The sequence below is a fragment of the Pieris rapae genome, chromosome 2 (genome assembly GCF_905147795.1).
Source record: "Pieris rapae chromosome 2, ilPieRapa1.1, whole genome shotgun sequence".
Taxonomy (NCBI): domain Eukaryota; kingdom Metazoa; phylum Arthropoda; class Insecta; order Lepidoptera; family Pieridae; genus Pieris; species Pieris rapae.
Genome location: NC_059510.1, coordinates 5,346,691 through 5,370,436, shown reverse-complemented (window position 1 = coordinate 5,370,436; position 23,746 = coordinate 5,346,691). Strand labels below are relative to the sequence as shown.

The 23,746-nt window shown below is 31.3% G+C and overlaps 1 protein-coding gene across 1 annotated transcript in view; it reads right to left on the bottom strand.

Annotated features, from left to right (window-relative positions):
• LOC110998193 (estradiol 17-beta-dehydrogenase 11) overlaps positions 1-20,551 on the bottom strand; it is a 38,118-nt gene extending 17,567 nt beyond the window's left edge. Inside the window, exons 1-2 of the mRNA XM_022266699.2 lie at positions 20,333-20,551; positions 7,899-8,248 (exon numbers count right to left, since the gene is read on the bottom strand). Coding sequence (XP_022122391.2) covers positions 7,899-8,205 — 307 coding nt within the window. The 5' untranslated portion in view covers positions 8,206-8,248; positions 20,333-20,551. The remainder of the gene's footprint in view (positions 1-7,898; positions 8,249-20,332) is intronic.
• Between the last annotated feature and the right edge of the window lie 3,195 nt (positions 20,552-23,746).

Sequence of the window (23,746 nt, the reverse complement as noted above, 5' to 3'; positions counted from 1 at the left end):
AAAATTAACACTCAACGAAAACAATTTTTTATTACTACTACATTACATCATCTCAAATAAAATTAATTACAGCTTACTTCTAGAAAACTAACCTATGTTTCTCGCATCAACTCTTTATGCATACCTGACATACAACGACCAATATTCAAGCCTTGACTAGATTAAGGTATCGCGGAATATGCTTAAAAGGAGTATAATAATATGCTAAGAACAATGTTACATGCATCATGAGCATACCCCACACACCTTCTCCACCAGCCTTGGCTTTTATACAGGCCTTTAATCTGTTTGGACACAGGAATCCATGGATTTACATTTCCAAGGGAAATTTCGCAAAAATATATAAAAAATAAAAAAATTTAATGTTCTGAGATGTCAGCCCGGAAGCAGAGAATCATTATTTAAAGTTTTAACATATTTATTTTTAATATTCAGTATCTCATCAATATTAAAATACTACATGTTAGTCAAGAAATAGGAAAAATAACATCCAATTAAATACAGCAAACAAGTGTAAAAAATTTATAATTAGCGTAATTTTTAAAATGCCAGATCTATGTAAAATATAAAAAAGGTTAATTTGTTAATTGTATAATCATGTTGGATGTTTTTACATTTTTAATGAAGTTTTTCTATTGTTTTTGTTACATAAATTTGCGTAAAACAACGTTAAGGTTGTAGTTCGAGGAAGGTTAAATAGCCCTCAATGAAACCTTGACTTATAAAACTTTATGTATGGGAATATAACTTATTTATTTATTTATATATATCAGAATACATAATATATACATTATAGCTATTGTTTTTGTTAAGGTACGATAACTGATTCTGTGTGCCCAGGGGCAAAGGCCTCCCACATTTTTATTAGTGTTAAAATTTAAATTTGAAAGGACATGACAATCTTCGAATGATCTGGCACTATTGGTAATATATTATATGTTGTAGTCGATCTCATTTTTAAAGCGCCCGTCAGGGGATGACCAGGTCCATCTTTTGTTTTGTTTTTTCTTGATACAGTGAATTTGAGATGACTAAGTGTTGTTCGAAGCTAAATCTATTAGTATCTGTCCATTTCATGATCTTTTTTCCCTCCTAGGGAGTTGGTGATAACTAATAAGGCTTAAAGAATTGAATAAACACTGAGAAAGAGGCAGTCGCGTCTATAGAGGTGTTCAGTTATTTAAATAGATAGATGTTGAGTGGTTTTGTGTAGAGAAAGGAGTAAACACGTGAAGTAAGTGTGATTTTAGCGAGTGAATAAATTTACACTCCATCGGTCATGTTACTTATACATTGTAAATACTTAAAGTAACACTTAATATTTTTTATAAAATCTTTGTTCTGAATTCAGACACTAGGTGTTTTCAATATAATCTGGATCTAGGGCCGTAACTTTTAATAGCGATAGAGATTCTGACTTAAATATGTAGTTTTTACTTTTTATACCAAAGAATATGCTGAGGTGGCGCTATGAATATATAAGGACTATATATTCTATTAACTTAAACTAAATATATATTCTTTATATTTTATTTATCGTTCAAAAGTGCGATTTTTGGTGGTCTAATTGGAATAAATGATTTGATTTCATTTGTGAACTGTCTCTGCTGCTGTATTACAACTAAGTATACAATATAAACATAATGTCTATGTAGATTAAAAAATAAGTGTGTATGATCTTCAGGCTTTTACAACGTTTGTATGCAAAATCGTTTTGTCTATTTTATTATTCCTGTCGTATTTCTTTTTGCGTACATGGTCTACTTGTTGCGCTCTGACCTCTACCACCTTCTTCAATTAATTATAAATATTATAGGTAAAATCGTGTAAAGGTAAACGGTATGTTAATAGAATAAATGAGTTATGGCTTCGTAATATTAGGGAGTGGGTGCAAATTGCAGCTGCTGAGTTGCTGCATCTGGCATCAGTTTGTTCATCAGTCAGCAAACTAATGCCAACCTTCAGTAATGGAGACGCACCAAAAGAAGAAATAATTCACTCACGAGAGTTATACAGATACAGATTATAAATGTACCCTTTTAAATCATAAATAACCTTTGCAGTATCACAGTCATTACTCATGCATAGTCATTATATACATTTACATTTGACATCAGTTCACAGCACAGTCAATTAAGATCCATTATTTTAATTGTTGTTTATTTTCCAAGATAAGCGATTCCATAATCATTATTGCAATTATTTCTGTTATGACTTGTACTATAATAAGCATCTTTTTTAAGACGTTTTTCACTATATGACAAAGACGAACCGACATAACAAAAATGTATAAATACAAATCTAAAACGTATATGTCAAATTCATGATTTTGCTTGTAGTGCATATAATATATTGTCTGTGAATAATCTATTGACAGCAGTGTTTTTAGGTTATTTTCTCGGACGTTAATTGTTTGCTTCTATAGACTATTTAGTGTATGGTTCTATCAAATGTATCAATGGTTGTGATCAATTATATTTAAGATTTTGCAAAGTTACTATAAAGTATGTACTTCAGTAGTTAAAACCTGTGATAAAAAATCGAGTTAATACGGGCACAATAAAAACCACAGGAAATATTGTTGTCAAATGATTATTTCATTTAACAAAATTAGGTCCTATAATATCATAGTAGAGTCTCTCAGCGAATAAATAATTCAATATAGGTATATATTTATATTGCAAAAATTTCCACTACTGATTCGGTTTATGTTTTGATCTGTTGACTATAAAAATACAAATTTGCACTTTAATAGCATATTATATAACATGAAGTTTTCCTTGATCTCTTTGTGGCACTGTGACCTCTTATACATACATAAACGATTTTATGATTCTTTGCAACAGAGTATTTATGCACGTCATACAGGAAATATAAGCGAAAATTGGCAAAAACTACTTAAAGAGATACTCCCATCAGTCATATGATACTAGGATTTTGACAGTTGAAAGAGATTTCGCCGAGCATTTTCAACACTAAGAGAGAGAAAGTGATTTTTACGACATTCTTTATTTAATTTATGAATTTATATAAATTTGACGTTACTCTACAACAAATCAAATATTCGTTTTTAATTTATTTTTATTACTCAAGATGTCATATGGAACATGGTGTAATGGTTTCAGCTCCTTACAAACGTTGTGTAGAAGAAAAAAAAGCCAGTTCCAGTTGCCAGTTCTTCTCTTCCGTTCTACGTCCTTGATTTGAGTCAGTACTGCCAGTGCAGTACATGTAAAATTAGAAGCATTTAATGTATATTTCGTTTTTTGACGTTCATAAGTGTTATGTTATCTACATGAATAAATGATTAATGAATTTTAAATTTTGAATTTTTACATTCCAGCAATAATAATAATTAAAAATAATTTAATTGAAATTAACTTAAACATATAATTTAAGACATTTAGTTAAACGTTTGTTTATTTATTTTTATAGTGACACGGAACCGTAAGAGATACAAAACACATTCAATAGTCACCCGGGGTTCATAATTTAATACTAAACAATAATATAAATAACATAGATAAAGGTTTCATGATATAAAAACGTTTATTATTGTCCTTAAAATGATTAAAGTGCAATCAATGCATCCCGACAAACGAACCGGTTCAGTTTCCGTTTTCCGTTAAGCTATCCCAAGGTTCTTGCGACCTTAACCTGATATAATACATTTATTTACAACAAGACGATGTAAATCTGTTCATCATCGGATTCAGATCAGTACACCCGAGGTATAAACATTTCTAGGCATTGTCTAAAGTCAAAGTCAAGTCAAAGTCAAAAATTTATTCATATAGGTAACATAATGTAAGTACACTTATGAACGTCAAAAAAAAAAGAAAAGTACATTAAATGAACATAATTTTACATTTACTGCCAGTTCTCAATTCAAGGGCGTAGAACGGAAGAGAAGAACTGGCAATAAACTCTCCGCCACTCTTTTTAATCGCCAAGTTTTTTCTTGAAAGGAGTTTGTTTGTCGAGAGAGTCTTTGTTTGTAAGGAGCTACAACCATTACACCATGTTTCATATGCCATCTTGAGTAGAATAGAATAATAAAATAAATTAAAAACAAACATTAATAAAACTTAAATCTCTGGGTAACACAACTGAATATTATACACGCACCAGTAATAATAAGAGAAATATCTTTTTAAAATCTTGCTATTTATTTATATATCACACAATACATTACACGGTACAAAGATGTTGCCAATAATTACCAGATACATATTATGAAATTGAAAATTTTTAGTTACGGTCCTGTTTCTGTGACATTTTCGAAAGCCTCGTAACATAATAATAGACAAAAGAATTACGTGACATAGACGAAGATGGCTGATTTTGTTACATTTTCGTTTGCAACAGTCCAAATAACCATAATTGGCGACCATTATAAAAACGTACATACATTCTCGAATTTTACGAATACATTCTCGAATACGCAATCGCATATGTAACATTGTACCTACTATTAAGCGTAAATCTACGTTTTATTATGCAATAGTAATAATATGGTTTATGTTCACAATTAATTCAATTTAACGTAAACATTGCTATTTTATTAATAAAAGATACATCAAAGATAAGGAAAATATCTTCTTATCAATAAGAAAGCTGCGAAAATATCTTTGATCCACCTTGAGAAATAAAAATGGCTTGTATTGCGAAATACCGATTACGATGTGATTTGTGATGGCCCAGATATCACTGTTCTGACAGTTGGCGCGGTGATGATCCTTTGCGAAGGAAGTGAATTATAAAATAAGACGGTCATTAGACTATCGGGCAAGTAAATGCATCAATGCTTATCAGCCCCTCGTGGCTATAAGCCTGCAGTATATTTCGCCATTGCAATCTGTTTGGTGCTTCTTGCGTCCAACTTCGAACCGGTACTGAGGTTTCTTTAGCTGGTTGTGAGTTCAGTAAAGAAATTTTTTGAGCCTGTTGAATTTTAGAATTGGACTATGTTGGCGTGGTCATGGATGTTATAAAGTTCTTCATTGTAGCAAGCACCGTCGTCGCAAACAAAAAACAAATCTACGGCCACGTATAACGAATAACTAAAAAATCGTATAGAATTTTTGAGTAAGTGCCGAGACAATAGCAGTAATGGAGGAGTTCTCTTATTGCTATATATATATTATAGATATCATCCATTAGTTAATGTCCTAACTCTGTCGAGTTATCTATTATTTGAATATTATCTATCTTATAGTAGGTACTTGAGATCAAGACCTATATAGATAGGACCTAGACAACGTACTACATACAATCATTATAGTTAATATTAATTTTCCTTACATTTTACGTTATAAAATATGAAGAACATGATTGTCGTGAACACTCAATTACCCTTGAAACCTTAATAGGTTTTTAAAATGTTCTCGCATTTAAAGTTTCTAAGGATCATCAGATTTTGTTTGGATTTAAACTCTTAATTTTATTAAACGAATATTAATCTGAGATCTTCAATTGTTTTAACGCGTGTTTAATTCTTATCCAATCAAATATATGTCTTTAATTTTCAAATAATGTTTTTAATTTTATATCATTATTTTTTCCTCTTATCAATATATAACATTAGACAATTTTTATTTTACCGCTCTTTTATATATACCTATGGTATATGTACAATAGGTGCTACAACTTTTAAAGTCCCTCAGATTTCTGTATTGCCTATTAGAAATTATCGTGATCATTTCAAATAGGCAAGTAGGTCATCAACCTTTTCTCCCTGAGACACCGTCAACTTTTTGGTTCTGAGGCATCCCAGTTTCCTCCGGAGAAGCACAGATGTATAGTACCTATCGATCGAATCTAGAACCCATGAGAGTCACACGTTGAAACCACTAAGCAAACAATGCTTCCGCTCATTCAACTCAGTATTTTATTGCAATATGTCTGCCGCCAGTCAAGGCGAGATGAAATCAGTACGTTTCACAAAACGCTTGAAAGCAAAAATTACTGTTCCACAACGTTCCGCTGTTTGATAACCATCTACAAGATTCAATTATAAGAATTATTTTTACAACGTACTTTTCATTCTTACACTCATGTTAAGTATATGCGATGTGTGGCGAGGCACGGATCTTTTAGATAAATTACCTAATAATATTTATTTAACAATTATCCGTAAGATATATTGAGTGCACATACAATCATAACTTATAACAAAACTACTTCAAATCGAATAAATATAAAGTTAAAGTTGTTTAGTTTATTGTATAAATTGTATTCAGGTGTCGCTTCAGAATTTGTCTACAATTATTGGATTACTTTATTACTTTATAAAGTATGATACTTCAACAAGACGTATCTCTCTTTAGAAATACATTACGATATGGTAAAAGTAGCGGCGTATCCAATCAAAGTGGTCCAAGGGCAAATATAAATCCCCGTGGATTTTTTTAAAAACTTAAATATAAAATTCTCGTGTCGCGGTGTTTGTGGCTAAACTCCTCCGAAACGGCTTGACCGATTCTCATGAAATTTTGTGTGCATATTGGGTAGGTCTGAGAATCGGACAAAATCTTTCGTCCCCCTAAATGTTAAGGGTAGTCCACCCCTAAATATACATTTTTTAATTTTTAGATTTATTTTTATATCAACTGTATCAACAATTTTAAAAAATTCTTACAACCCTAAATTTTCAACCCTATTTTTTTATTATAAATGATATACATGGCAAAACGACGTTTGCCAGGTCAGCTAGTGATCATATAATAATAGAAAAGGGTGTCTAAAGCGACACCTTCATTGGTCTATTAAAAATGAATTTTTCCATGTTAAAATTTTCTATTTGCCTAGTGTTGTGCCTTCACATGCTGAAGCACGAAATGCTCGACAGACATCTACATTAGTGAACATTTTAACAGCATTTCCAATGACACACGGACATGTAATAACTTATAACTATCACTCACTTTCCAAACGATTAACTCATAAAACGAATGAAGCATAAACTACAGATTTATCACAGTACTTCAATAGCTTTGTAGGTCAAGAGAAAACATACACTTTTTGTACGAATTTCAGGATTAAGATTTAAGGTAAGTAGGTCATGGCTAGTTCACATTAACTAAATTTAAAAAGTAATTACCATGTCTATGTGGTAAGGTAAGGTTTTATTACGGTGATTAAAAAATATATTTATCTATTTTTTTGTCTCACTGCTGAAAAGAAAGGTGGCTTCGATCCAACCCTGGTTTTTGCTTTGTCTATTGTCCACCTAGGTCTCACAGGAATTTACATTCCTCCAACTATTAAAATTATAACCTACATAACATTATGGTTGATATCCAAGGTCTATAAACTTCCTTATCGTAAATACTACGATACAAGTGTTTAATTTGATTTGAGACTTAAGAAGTGTTAATAACAGTCTTAGGTTATAAAATGCTAAGGATCCGAAGCTCAGAACGAATAAACGGGAACTTTAAACAAGTTTACAAGTGGGTGTAGAATTATTTATATTTCGAATTGCAAGGTTGTTGATATCAAACGGATATTCAACCTCATTTCGTGCGAATTTAAAAATAAAATTTTAGAGTCTGAAATGCATAAATGATTACTGGAAAGATAAATCATAATATAGAAATTAGGACAAAATTTAATGGGTTTTTAAAAACTATAAATTATGTGTAGCCGCTTTAATATGACCAAATAAAGTTATTTAAATGTAAATTTTTGTTAAAAATATTCGCTTGTAAAAGAAATAAACGACCGCGGATCGTTAATTTTTATATGCTAAGCGACTTACATGATATAAAACGTTTTTTCGTATAAACGTAAGATTAAAAAATTACTCATAAGAATACGATTACTATGCAAATACAAATGCGTTGAATATGTAACAATCCGTGTTATTTTAAAACTGTTTACAAACAGATACTGACCTTGCTTATTTATATCCCAAAGTACGATGACACATCCGAGCCTGGCGAGCCGCAATGCTATAAGGCTTCCTAAGCCACCTCCACCTCCAGTTATCAAGGCAATTTGACCCTTCAAGTCCTTTTTCGGGTCTCTAAATATTGATTTGTATATTTCGTAAAATAAGTGTCCAAGTGCCGTCACTAGAGTGACAATAAGCTCGAAAATCGCTTGAACTAAAGTGTATTTGTTCCTCATACATTCTGGTATCTCTCTCGTCAAAGGACCCGGCCTTAACCCATTCATGTATTCTTGCGTTTCGATATTCATTGTTTCCGTATTTAACTATCTATGATCGCATCACCGTTATTATCTGAAACAAAATAAGAGATTATTATTAATATAATAAATACAATTTGTATCCAATCGTTTTCTCATATTGAGGTTTTTTTTAAGCAAGGCCCTACAGGAATACTGTATAAAATATATAAGGTAAATAGGAAGTAAATACTGTGTAAAAAAGACCAGTGCAGTGTGAATTACAGAATACCTATATGCAGTAATGCTGTGAACAACTTATATTACAATAATCCAAACGACTAAAAGCTATGTTTATTGTTTGGGTAACCGTATAAGCAAAATAATATTTATTTCCGTTTATGTTCTTTTATTTTCGTTTCTGTTCGTTTATTTCAGATTATTTTCGTTTGTTTAATATTTTTTCGGTTTAATATAAATAGTGACAAAAATTTTGAATTCATAAAAAAAAGTTATTTGATTAAAGTATACATATAAAATGCAATGTTGGCCGCAATCTTTTGCGTATATTTTCAGGATGAAATGGTGAAAATTAAACAACTCTGTTGCAATCACACATTAATTCATAGTTAAACAGCCAATCATTTAAAAAACGTTACGATTCGGGGCGGGGATTGAATTAAGCGACTATATATATATATATATATATATATATATATATATATATAATAATATCGACTTTCCGATACTTTATACATGGCAACTTTAGGTTTAATGTTCAGTTCAGAGAAACGTTACGGCGCGTTACATGAGGGGGGTCAAGGATCTCCAAAATTTCCGTGATGTAGGTAATACTCGTACTTAAACGCTCCCTTAAGTTATAAATATTATTTATTAATTTAATAAATTAATAAAAAGATGTTATGATTTTCTCAAAGTGTAATTAGACAAGATTTTATTGATTTATCTGGTATGTAATTAACATTACATACCAGAAAATCTTGTCTCATTATTCATGATAACAGAAGTATAATGAATTACTATACTATACCTGACAAAAAGTGATAAATCAATAATTACTCCGTTTTTCTTTTGAACATATTTTAATTTATTTATTCTTTTACTAAAAATGCTAAAACACAATTTCAATATTTTAAATACAGTATATAAGTGAACAAATATTTTTTGCTGGGTTACTACATTTTCTGTCTTGGGTTTTAAATTGACCCGTATAACTTCGTAATTATATATAAAATTTCGCTGTTAAATTATGTTACCGTATTAGTGACGTAACGCAAATTAACGGTTTATTCGCTTTGTAAAGAGTTATGTCAGAGACCTTAGCATAAGCCGACAAAAGCCAATCAAATCGAGATAGTGATCATTAAACAAGTTTTTTTAATTTAGTTTCAATAGCGGTCTAATGGCTGTCCCATCGTAATATGTACGATCACTCGTGATTCAATATGTATTTCTTGTATACATATGTACATGTTTTGGCGTGACAGAATCGGTCTGACATTATCACACTAGACGTAGCCCAAGTATATAATTTGCCATCATCGTAAAGTTCAACTAAAATACCAATTATAAATAATTTTAATGTATCTTCGATAGAGCAGTTTATGCAACTTTTCCATGACGGTTATTTGAAAAGTAGTGTTAAAAATTCCTTAATATAATAAATGAATCACACTAGGTACTTCTCTTGAATGCAATTTCGTACTGGACTTATTTTCTTAAACCAGATTAAATATCTACATAAACATGAGTTTGCCGGTGAAGACGCACAATAACACACAATTATAAATCCAGTTTGACGGGTACAGTTATTTTTAACTCGGTAACTTTTTCTGTTCTTATTTGTTAACAGACAAACACTGTTAATACTTTTGTTTCAATAAGGATTTACTTATTTGAAAGCGAATTGTAAATAATAAATCCTTTAATTGCAAAGAACATTGCAACGTACATTCAGATTAATTATAAAGAACCAAATAATACTAAAAAGCCACATAAAAATAGGCTTGCAAATGTTACATTAATTGTCATAATTTCATAATAATGATTAGAACAGTTAAGTAAGTTATAATTGTTGTCAAAACCCTACGTTTGAAAATTTAACCGGCTTCCCCTTGAAAGAAGGTGGTTAAATAGTTTTATAGTCAATAAATAATAAATTTAGTATTATAATGGGTGTCTCAGTAAGAGTGCACTTTTTCATTTTAAAATGAAAAACAAAGTACTTTATGACAGAGTTGTAATATTTTTATTGTATTGTAAAGAATATATGTTCCGCTTCCGTTTAAGTATGGAATAAAATATCCGGCTAATGACCCCCACGACTCCGATCACAGGCCATTACTCTCATCAAATTTTCCATGACTTTTGCACAGAGATGTCGCTGTATCTCACCGATGAGGCGTTGCATTTCCGATTTGAGGTCTGGAATTATTTCCTTTGTTCAATCCTTGTTCAATTGTTTTCGACATTTCACAAAAATCGCACGTCTTGGTGGTCAGTTAAGATCAGATTTTCGTGAGATAATCGTTGCTGCAATAATTTGAAGTTGTTGAGAACGATGTCGAAATGATGTTTTTAATACAGTTGCTCAAAAAGTGGCATATTGCAGGGAGGTATAGCGTTCGGAAAGTGGGCTATTACACACTCGTGCTTTTTCTTTGCCATTCCCGCACTCGTGCGTTTTCTTTGCCAACTGTCAAAACAATGTGTATTAAAAAGAAAAAACCAACCACGAAGGTTTTATTAAAAAGATTCATAGAAGTTTTTATGATATATGATTTCTAAATATTATAATAATTGGATTCAATAAGTTCGGTCAGGTATCTTTTCATTTCATATCAATTAAAAAAATATTAAAAAGAATTTTATAATATATGTAAATACGTATTTTTAAAAAGTTTACTAATAATTGGATTCAATAAGTTAGGTTAGGTTTATTTTATTTCATATCAATAAAAAAAATATTAAAAAGAAAAAACTAACCATGAAGTTTTTACTAAAAAAAATCACAGAAGTTTTTATGATTCATGCAAATATTTTAAAAAGAAGCTACTATTTGTTTCAATATCAGATTTAATGATTGGACTCAATGAGTTAGATTTGATTTTCTTTCAATAAAAATAGTCTACTGAAGAATTGGCTGTATGGGCCAAGTTCCCTTTGCCTACCCAGAATGGGTGAAGAAAAGAAAAAACAAGCTTTGCTCATATTCTTGCGGTTGGAGCCATTTTCCAAAAATGTTCTTTCGAGTTGAGTTATTTTTTGCACAAAATGAGTAATTTCGACGATATTTTATTTGAATGAATACCACCCGAACGCAGTATAATTGCATAAAATGCTTCGGAGAACAATTTACCGGAAACATATAAGTCGCTACATATCTACGTGCAACGAATTTATTCCCTAGAGAGAATAGAAAAAAAGCAAATATTTTAATTAAATTGCTTAATTTTTTCGCAACTGTATTAAAAATAGTCGTTCAGTACACGTGCGGAACCGTCACTGCAACTTGTCCCGACTGTCAACCCTCACCTTCGGCTGCGCCTCGGCTCGGGTAGACATTCGTCGGAACTCGTTGCAATGACAGGCTTTCCGCACTTGTAATGAAATATACTATTTCGGGTTTTCAGCGACACTCTCCTTTATCAGCTATGTTTTCAAGAAACCGACCGGTACGTTGACGCAAAGAATGTTGACCAGTCTTCTAATGGTTGACACATTAGGTGCACTTTCTGCTGAAAATTAGGTGAAGTTTGCGAGTGGTTTCAGCGTAACTTCCCCCATTTTTGTAATGAGTTTTCATATGATAACGCGTTGTTCTTTCGAAAAGCGCTCCATTTTTAACAATCGGAATAAACAGAAGTGACAGCTGTCAAATTGCAGAGTTGCCACTTGAATGAAAAAAAAATTGTAAAAAGTGCACTCTTAGTGAGACACCCTATATAATAAATAAAAATAAATAAATCACTGCCGCTACAACTTCTTTTGGTCTAGCCCTCAGATTTCTGAATATGTTTCATGATCATTTTTCAAACTAATAGATAGGCAAGTAGGTGATCAGCCTCCTGTGCCTAACACACGCTGTCGATTTTTGGGTCTAAGACATGTCGGTTTCCATAAATTGTTTTCCTTCACCGTTCGAGCGAATGTTAAATACGCACATAGAAAGAAAGTCGACTTGAGGGTCGCACGCTGCAGTCACTAGGACAACTGCTGCTTTACTGTATGTATTTTAAAATAATAAATATAATATGTAATACAATCTCACAAGTACAATAATAGTTTTCACAATTACAATTATAAATTACAAATTACAATTTGTACCAATACGTTCAATACATCGTATGGAACGTATTGGTACAAATTGTAGAAAACCATGGGTATGCTACTTCATACATACCGTGTCGCAATGACGGTCGGTGAATGCAATCATTGCACAAACTGTGTTTGAACTAGGGCTACCGATGTGATTAAAAATACACGAAAAATATATTGGTAGGCACAAAATTCGAAGACGCCTAGACGAATTCGGGTTAATTTTTTAATTACGATTTTTTTTATATTAGGATATTGGAAAAATTGATTTTTATCCCGGAAAATCGAATTCTATGGGGTGGTACAGCAAATGTTCCATATGTAGGTATGGAGCATAATGGAATATGGAAAAGAGCATATTATGACAAACTTTGCGTTGTATTTCAATTTCAATTTAGGATTTTTGAATATCAATCCAAGTACATCGAAATTTCTAAGATGATGTTATAATTATCGTCACTTTGTTTGAGAGTGTAATGTAGATGTTAATTTTTATTTGTTAATTTAAGAGTAGTAGTAACTGAGTTATAATTTTGACTTAATCCTTATTTAGTTGTATATCTTACTATTTTTAATATATTTATTGATTTTCAAACAACATTTATAAACATAGTGTATTCACCATAATACCGTTAAATTATATTCTATATGACATACTTGACATCCCTAACAATACATTTATCACACTGAAGGTCACTATAATATTTACAAACGATCATTTATGAAAATAATCATTCATATGTGTTAATCACGAATACATCATAATTACATGCCAATTATTATTATTATTCACATGTTTCTTTTAACCTAAAAGCTATTGAGTTTTGAAAATTGTGGCACTATAATTGATTTGTCAACTGTCAAGTACAAGTTGGTAACATTATAGAATATGTCAAGAAGATGTGAAGTAGATATTGCGATAGCATCTGTCACAAGAACGAAGTGTACTTAAAATTATTATGTATTATATGGGCTATTGACTATAGACACAAAAGTGTATGAGTAAGACTTTACGATTTGTCATATGACCATTTTCAAATAAACTGTAATAGATTACGCAGGCTATTTCACGCAATATATTGCTGGCTTTTTATCTAGGGCTAAATTATAATCATTTCTAGAGATATAAACAAGTTTAATACGAAGGAATTAAGGAATTACTAACATTTCGAAATATCATTAAAACACGAAGCCCAGATATACCTGTCATTCCATCATCCCATTTGTCCCTCCTTTCAGAAGAATGGGGTTTAGCCAAAATTCACCAGATTAATCCAGATATATCCAGATTGAGCTAGATCCCAACGAGCTAGGTCTGGATATCAAGTTTAGTTTTTATAATTTAATTTTTTGTTTTTTATTTATGGTATGTTTGCCTATAATTCCATAGCACAATAAATAATGTGTTTTATTCTTCTTATATGTGTGTCAAGCGATGGCAAGCTTTTGTAATTAAATGAACCCTAAGGGTGCATAGTATTAGTGATTATAAGATGCACTGTCAAGGCTCTTCGTTGTCGTCATGGGCACTTTAAATACAAAACAATAGAGCATTGACATCCATAAATGACTAGCCACTCAACCGTGGCGACAATGCAACATCATATTGTATGTATAGATGAGATTGTCTTAGCACCTTAATAAAATAATATATGCGAAATGAGGACAAGTTTAGACGTTTATATTTACAGAATAATAGCTAATTTGAATGGAACAAAGGACAAGGAAATAAGATTCTAATTTCGTACAAAAACTTTGACCGAAAGCAAAGATAAGCAAAATGACAAACAAAAACCAAAAAACTTCAAATTAACATGTTCTTTGCTAATCATGAGCTTACATATACCGTATAATCACTACATTTCACAATCAAAAAAACCCCGAAATACGGAAGTTTTGACACGAAATGAGTAGTAATATTATTAATTGGATGTCAGATATAAATATCTGTTTATGGAAATTTCACGTTGATGTAAGACAATGTTGAAATAGATATTGGACAAGCGCATAGATAGCATCACATATCATAAACTTCAAATCCCCGAATAGGGGTTCATGAAACTACTTTTGCATATCTCCATTATATTTATTATTTTTATATGCGTTTTAATCACCAGTTCAATTAATTTTTCTGACCAAACAGTATCTTAAGCTCTAGATTGAATATAAATATGTAAATATAAAACTGCTACTACTACTACTGTACTGTACGCCTTATATACTTAGAATTATGTATATTACACATAGTAAGACAGTAGATAGTAGTATTTTATCGAGTTTGTGTGTGTGTGCTTTTACCTTGCGTACAAATATTAATAAATGTCTGACCAATCAACGCAAGCAAAGAAAATATATAGTAATGAATGAAAAATATAATATGGACGAAATCATTGTAAAATTGTGATTTTTAGACCCGTTATTTTTATTATTTCTTTTTTATAAAAGTAATCAAAAATATGTATGAAAAGAACGTAGAAATTATATAGTGAATAATGATTTGTATTTACATTATTGACTCATTTATTAGCCCTTTGTGAAAACATGTTTAACTGTTGAGCATTCATTACAAGAGTAAATACTAGCCATTTCGATGCCTTTCTTCCTGAACTAATGAAAGACGGGTTATTATGGCAATATGACCTCGAGGTCTTTTGTATCCACGTCACAATTGCTCTCGAAACAACTGGTATTAAAGTTAATTAAGGTATTAAAGGTATTATTAAAAGTAACTTATTTTTTCTTATTTAAAATAGACAAATAAAAGAAATTATAGAACTGTGTTAGTGATTTACGAACATCGCATATAGCCTAGGATCGTTGGTGTCTTTTTGTTTTTTTGTTCGCAGAAATGTGTTTCTAAAGCCAAAATGTAAACATATTAAAAATTTTAATCCAAATTAGAAAATGTTTTAACTTAAATTATATACTTTTAAATGCATAACTCGAAATATTTCTTTTAAACTATTTATTTAACCAGCTCCCCTATAACTTATTCAAATAATTTTAGTAAATAATAAAAACAGTGTTAGATTTTAACATCAGTACTATTATTTGGGCGAAATTATCGAAATATCACATTACACTGAGCGAATTTTGGATGGACAATATACATGCAATATAGGAATTCTGAGTACCGCTATGACGTCAGCAATACAGTGAGGTATCTGAGTAATTCCGACGAATTAAACACTCTCACAAATTAATAAAGACGTTTATGGCGATGGAGACGTTTATGGGAGTAACCTATAAAAATGTGACGTTCCTTTGTTCATAAGATGAGTCTTATGTCAGTAAACATAAATGCCAGTATTGTGTAAAGCTTTAGTCAGATAGTTTTACGCACATAATTATATGTACTACAGTAGGTAAATGACATCCGTATAGTAACGCAATTTAAATTTAAATAGATTTATTTTGGAATATAGTCTGTATCCCACTTAAAATGTGAGTGAAAATATTTTTGAAATCAGCCCAAATGTTAGATTATGCGCTGCATAGTAAATAAAAATCTTTTCTATTTGTATTAGTAAAAGAGATTTTTTAGTTTTAAAGATTTTTCGTCGTTAAGTCGCACTTATTTATTTAGAAATATCTAGCAAAGCACATACATTATATGAAATAAACACATCTAAAATTAAGCTACTCGTTACGTCTTAAAAAGGATTTGTTTTATTAATTTAATTGATATTGATTAATTGATTGTTTCCTTCTTCCCTTTTATAAATTATGAATTGATGTTTTTTCCTCCATGTTGTATGTTTGACTATAAGTGCTGGTCAGATTAAATCTTGTATTATTCTTATGTGTGTGTTCCCAGATTAAGAGTCAAAACAAAGAATTTCACTCGTGCTTCAGAGTTGCGGCAGCCCTCGCGATGTTCTTTTTTTTCAGACCGAATATGCCTATAAGTTTTTTAATGATATTGTGGAGACACCAGTAGACGGTAATTAGACGTGGAACTCATTTTATTAAAAAAAATATTTTGTATTATTTGTTAAATTTAAATTATTGTTTGAATTGATAAACACATATTTGACGCTGTCGGATAAATACAATTTGACCTAGCAATGGTTAAAAATTTGAAGTTTGACAAACCAGTTATTTAACTAGTACAAGTGCCGTTCAATTTCGGTATTTCTTTTTCTTTATAAACTTTCTCTCATACTTTCTCTGACCGATGCACTCTGCTGGATATTAGCATATTAAATATTTCCAATTTAAAAATAGAATATTAATATTATTAGAATGAAAAACATTAAGTTACATTTTCCCGACAGATCCGGTGGTGATACTTACACAATAGGTGTATCATAATTATAAAAAATTAAATGCCCAATCTATCATACACCAAATAAAAAACTTTGCTAGATTATACAAGTATTTTATCGCATAGAAGTAAAAAATCTAGTTTTTTAAACTTTATATAAAAATGAGAAACTCTTAGATATCTATCTAATTACTATTGTCACTTAACAGGATTCTCTTTAATATTATTTAAAAAAAAATCTGTGATAGTAAAAGTCCATTTAGGGCCTTTCAAGAAAGGAGTGTACCAATTCCTAAAAGGCCGCCGAAGCACTGCTGGTGGTGTAAGCGTCCATGGGCTTACCTGTTAGCCCTCTGTTTTATATATAAAAAAATTCATGCCTATTATATATATACGCGCAAGCAATTATATTATATCTACTTATGTATGAATGTAACTGTATGACAATGTCCTTCGTTAAAAGTTTTACAGAGACAAGGGCACAGCAGAAAAACAGGTCAGTTACGATGTATTTACTTATAAAACAAAGAAATCGTAATTATGTTGGAAGCACAATAGTGAACGACTAGTACAGTCTTCTAAAAACATGACTTTAAGTCTATTCATTAATTAACCATAGATCTAATTAGAACCTAAAACATACTAACACCCTAACCGTAATTAAATCTTCAACTTATCGCCGTTGCAAATGCCTAATTAGAGATATAGAACGACTAAATGTTAAACAAGAATTTAAGCAAATATTCAAGGATTATGTAATACATAGTATTCAAATAAATAGCATCAAACACGTATGCGAGCTGGCAATGACCCACAAATATTAACTATCAATACAAACTTGCTTGAATTATAACTGTTTCGTAATTGCGAGTAAATTTTAAAAAATGCTTATTTTGTTCTTACAAATAATAAAAAATTAACACATTAATCAATTTAATGTTTCCACGAACTCGTTTCGTTTCAGATCAGCATATAAAATACAAATGCATAATTCGATTTGGATTTGATGTCTTTTGTATTTATAGATTTTTAGTCACACTCATATGCCTTAGATATCAATGCAGATAGAATTCAGATAGGTTCGCGTTGCTATGGTACCCGATGTCATAGAAGTTTTTAGTTCATCAAAATGTAAAATAACCTTACATTTAGTCATTTTAAAACTGTACAAAAATATTAACATAATTTTAAAAATGCACATTCACTTTGCAATTAACTTCTACAGTTATGATAATATTTTTATAACGTGCTCACTTTGTAGACTGCATTTAAAAATGCATGTCATGCCTTCGCATTCTGATGAGGGTTCGAATCTCAGTAAAATAAAATGCATTATTAAACAATGGAAATGTAAAATAACCTTACATTTAGTCATTTTAAAACTGTGCAAAAATATTAACATAATTTTAAAAATGCACATTTACTTTGCAATTAACTTCTACAGTTATGATAATATTTTTATAACGTGCTCACTTTGTAGACTGCATTTAAAAATGCATGTCATGTCTTCGCATTCTGATGAGGGTTCGAATCTCAGTCAAATAAAATGCATGATTAAACAATGGAAATGTAAAATAACCTTACATTTAGTCATTTTAAAACTGTACAAAAATATTAACATAATTTTAAAAATGCACATTCACTTTGCAATTAACTTCTACAGTTATGATAATATTTTTATAACCTGCTCACTTTGTAGACTGCATTTAAAAATGCATGTCATGCCTTCGCATTCTGATGAGGATTCGAATCTCAGTCAAATAAAATGCATGATTAAACAATGGAAATTTCGGGAGCTGATTAGTAGCCGCTGAATTGTCTGGTATCGGTAAATAGCCAAAGTATTAATATTAATGAAACGCAAAAATGTGAGTCCCATACCCCTTGTGGTGTTTGTAAGAGTACTAGTATAGCTAGAATTCTAAGTCGAAGTTTTACAAACCATTTAAGATATGAGAATGAGGACTTTATCATATTCCCAGTATTGTCAAATTTTTAAGCCTTGGTTGTTTCGTCACTAAAAACTTTTCCTTTTGACAAAAATGTAGGTTACTCCTTTTAGATCACACAGCCTTGGCATGAAGCAGTAAATAAAACTGTTTTTAGTCATAAGTACAATTTACTTCAATGCCATTGAAAAATTGAAGTGATTATAATTATTAAATTATATTGAAATTTAATTATTAAAAGAACTATTAATTATTTTATGTTACGAGTGATGTGCAGGCGCAGAATTAAATGTTAAGTTTTAATCCCGTTTCTTACTGTATATTTTGATGGGTTTTAATATTTTAAGACTCTAAAATTAATTACGATTAGCTGATTACAGTTGTAGTACATTGAAATTATTTTACTTATAAATTTCATTATTATGGTCATCTAACGACGCGGTGTTGTAAGTAAAGTACCCACAATGAGACTGGTCTAAACGGCCTTGTGTTGCTTAATATACGATAACTTGCAGCCTGCACCTGATCTTTAGTACACTATGAAGTAAACAGCATACCTACTCTATGAAAATACACATTAATAGTAGAAACAATTTGTTCAAAACTCTTCTGCAATCTTTTAGCACCTACAATCCACATAGTCTAATTATTATCTACATATTTTCTGTTATAAAAAAACGTCAAGTTGTTAATTTTTTTTAATCTAGCGAATCGATGGAATAGTGCAGAGTTTAAAAAGATAAAATACTATTGCTATAGAAAATATGATCTGCAGTGTTATGCAGCTAGTGTTTTTTATTTGTTCTTTTTTTGAATATTTGAATTTTTTGTTTCGAAGTGTTACCAATTTTGGTAAATATTAATTGCGTAAAAGTAATTGTCAGTTCTTTATGAAATTTAAACTTGACAATCGACTTTCGAAATATTTCGTACTTCGCGCTCACAAAATATTTTGCCCCTGGCCCAGAGAAGATTCGGTATTGAGTGGTTTGCGCAAATATCAATAAGAAATTATTTGTAAGCAGCTCGTTACTAGTTCGTAGAGCAATTTAGAAATCGATAACTTTATTGAAAACTTATCAAACTATAATGTATGAATTTATACAATAAAGGTTTATAAATGTGTAAGGAAATACTCAATTCAAAGTATAAAACTTTGATCCTAATAATCAATATAAAATATACGCGTCGAACATAAAATCACCGCTTCCTTATTTTTATTCGCTTAAAAAGCAAACCCATATTTCTTTATAAGAAATGAATATTATTTTTCTAGACATTCATATTATATACTTTAAAGCTAAGTACCTTGTGCCCAGTTGGACAAATTAAAGCCATTAAAAAATGTCATACCACGGTTTTTACAGATTCATTAACCTTTATAAAAACAAATGAAATTTTTCGTTTTTTTATAGAAGTTTTTAAGCATCTAGAATTATCTTAAATATGTTTCATTTCTCTGATGCATTTAACGTCATCGTGATATGCTTGAGGCAAACTGAAAATGTGCATTTTCCAAATTCAAAGTCAGCACACTGCGAACCGCGATCGCCTTGAAATACTTTCCAATATCTTATGAACTATGCGAAAAGGTTTACCTAACATGACAACATTTAATTAACACGACATATTCAAACAAACTCACCTATAATTTTTTATCACTTTGATAATTTACACTCACTATAATCTGTCTTCAAATTCGATGATCTTGATAAAGCAGTCAAGACAGACGATTATAAAAAAATAAAAATAAACTGTAATTTGAATTTGGAAGGCGATCCGCGCGGCTGCTGGGTCGTCGTGTCTGACTGGCCGGCAACAGCGCGCGATGCTGTGAATCGACTGAGCGTAGACGCTAGTAAATGTTGCTGCACACTGCGCACGCAGGTTGAACTATCGTCGCACCCTCGAGATCGTGACCTTCGCGGAGGTTCCCTAAGTTGACAACTAACAATTTGGCAGAGGGATGATTATGTCATTGCTTATTCGACATTTGACACAAATAAGTATACGCGTAAATAGATCAGATTAAAAATTAAGAGACGCTAAAAATAACATAAACACGTAGTTTTGACGTTAGGTAGCGAGCTGCCATTAGTAAATGTTCCATCTTATGCCGGGTCGGTCCTTGTCCGTAGAATAACTCCTATAAAGGATATATATAATATATAAAGGATATATATATATATATATATAGCTTAGCGGAAACAGGCACGTGACTTCTTTTGTTTGTTTAATCGAAAAGTAGGTTCAGGTCACTGTGCGTAACAAACGAAAGCCTTGAAATAAATCAATATTAACAAATTAATTAGTAAACTTTAAAACACGGTCTCTCTAAAGTTTGGACCCGGTTATTAAAATATTTGGCAATGTAATTGGTATGTCAAATACCATACTATAATTCTTATGCCCCAAGCATTTTATACGTAATTTCCTTTTCTACCCAAAGATTAAAGGCAATCTTGCGATACAGATAATATGTAGAACTTTTTTGCCTAAAAAAAATTGTTGTTTCTTTCGAGACAAGAGAATCACTATTTTGATGATAATCAAAATTTCAATCGAAGCTGCAAAATCATTTCGTCGAAAATCATTAAGACTAAATCAATGCAATTAACACTATTTTATGATCTGCTTGTCTCTTTTTAACATAGGTACCTTTTGATAAATGTAGAGACAAAACAGGTTGCAATAACACCGAGACTTATTGGATTATTATGCTTAATGACAAATTATTTGTTTTTATTACGTATACTATAAGCAATATTAAGTATGGCCTTTTTTAAATATATATAAATACTAAAATTTACAAATATTATTATTTTAAATCTATTATTGAAGTAAGTAATATCTAATATTTTCTGTATTGAAGCGTTAATGGGTATGTGTTATAACAAATGAATTTTATATGACTAGTTTTAACGGTTGGTTAAATTTTTAAGTCACTGAGTTCAGTGTTAAATTGTGAAAAAGCATACAGGTCGTATGTAGTGTGAGTTTGTAACCTGAATACCTTGCAAAAAAGAGGTGTTAACCAGGTGATTTCAGCGTGCGACTCCTGAGGTCGTAGGTTCGACTTCCGGCTGTGAATCAATGCATATTTGTCTATGTGCGAATTTAACACTTGATCTTACTGTAAAGAAAAAGATCGTAAGAAATCCATCCTAGCCACTAATGTCTACTTCCATATTAGAAAAAGAAAACATTTAATCTTGAAACAGACACAGAAATCTGCGGCCCAGTTCTTAAATAAGCGCCACTGTTTTTTTTTCGTTGGTACTAGGAATATTAACAACTATTTGCTAGTTAAATAAATACATATTATATAATATACTAAATAAAAACTTCTACGGCGTAGAAAGGACTTAGGTGGCTGGTAAATGAGTGCTGTGGTGTTGTATTCTTAAACCCTAAAAATAAGGATTTTTTAATGGTTATACATATACATTGTACATTTCAATATTAAAAAAGAGAGCTTAAAATAACGCTATGATTTGCTATGAATGCTAAGTAGCTACACGCCGAGAACGACATTATACTTATTATTTTTAAGCCTTTGGAAGTTTATAAGATTAAAAAGTATTAATGATTCTAAATTATGTATTAAATAGTATCCATAATTACAATGCAGCTCCAAAGATAATATGTACTTAATGTTTACCTCAGGGTCAAACAATTGTCACGATCCATCGGTTGTCTAACCTTTAGTATGTTAACGCCATCTATCCGATCATAGAAACAATTATTAAAGATAACTTGAAGATACGCCCTCTGCCGACCACGGTACACAGTTGCCACTCTGTTTGCTGGCGCTCATCCGCCGCAAACGCGCCCTACGTCGACGCTGGCAACATACCTGCTGTCCTCGCATGCACGCAGAATTGCTTTCCCTGATCGGGTCAAGACCTAACCTAACGACAACGGCACCGAGTCGTGGGAGCGCGGCCTCGACGAGCCAGCACGGATCCCAATCCAATCCCAAACGACGCCGACCAACAAAACGATGACCAACTTCAACTGCAGTTCTCCTCTAACCCGGCGGAGGACCCAGCCATTCTAAACAAATTGGCTGGGACTCTCCCGCCGGGTCAAATCGGCGCGCACAAAAGGATCGCATTGAAAATACGCATAAGCATCACCACCGCACGATGGGGCAGGTGACGCAGAGGCTGCGTTTGTGATACAGTCCGGGCCGGGAGCCTTCTTGAGCTTGTTTCTTTACGGCGCTTGGCGAGAAGAACAGCACCTCTTTGTCTGCCAGTGGAGGGCTCCCGACGGCGGTCTCGACCTCTAGCGCGCGGGCTGGGTCCTCCGCGAGGTTAGGGGAGAACTGCTGTTTTTGGAGTTGACGGTTAATGGAGTCTAAAAACTTGTCATTATCACCTTATTCATATTTAGTAGCGACATCTTTTGTACGTCGTTGAAATTACTATCAATCAAAATTATTTTTTTACTGAATCCGTAGCAAACGGTTTTGATACCTAGTCATTTACGTAGAGGACGTTTTGAGAATCATGTTTACGAATACTAATTTTGTAATTGGGTTATTCTATTTTCAAGTTTCATACGGAAATATTTATGTCAAAAAAAAATTCAAGCGATTTTTCCTTAAAATACTATGAGATTCTCTTACAGATCTAATCAATCCCCATTTTAATCATTCATAATATTTATTGGGGTAATATTTATAAAGTTTTAAATATGTAATAATAATTGTTTAGTCCCTCAATTGAAAGCGACTATATAAAAACGCGAGCGAAAATGTGAAAACCAAATTATGCTCGAGTTGTTATCAAGTTGATGAATGAAAATTAATAGACAGTGTTTGAGGTTCTCTTACAGATCTCATCAATCCCCATTTTAATCATTCATAATATTAATTGGGATAATATTAATTATAAAGTTTTAAATATGTAATAATAATTGTTTAGTCCTTCAATTGATAGCGACTATATAAAAATGCGAGCGAAAATGTGAAAACCAAATTATGCTCGAGTTGTTATCAAGTTGATGAATGAAAATTAATAGACAGTGTTTTGTAGTAAAAATATTTATTTAA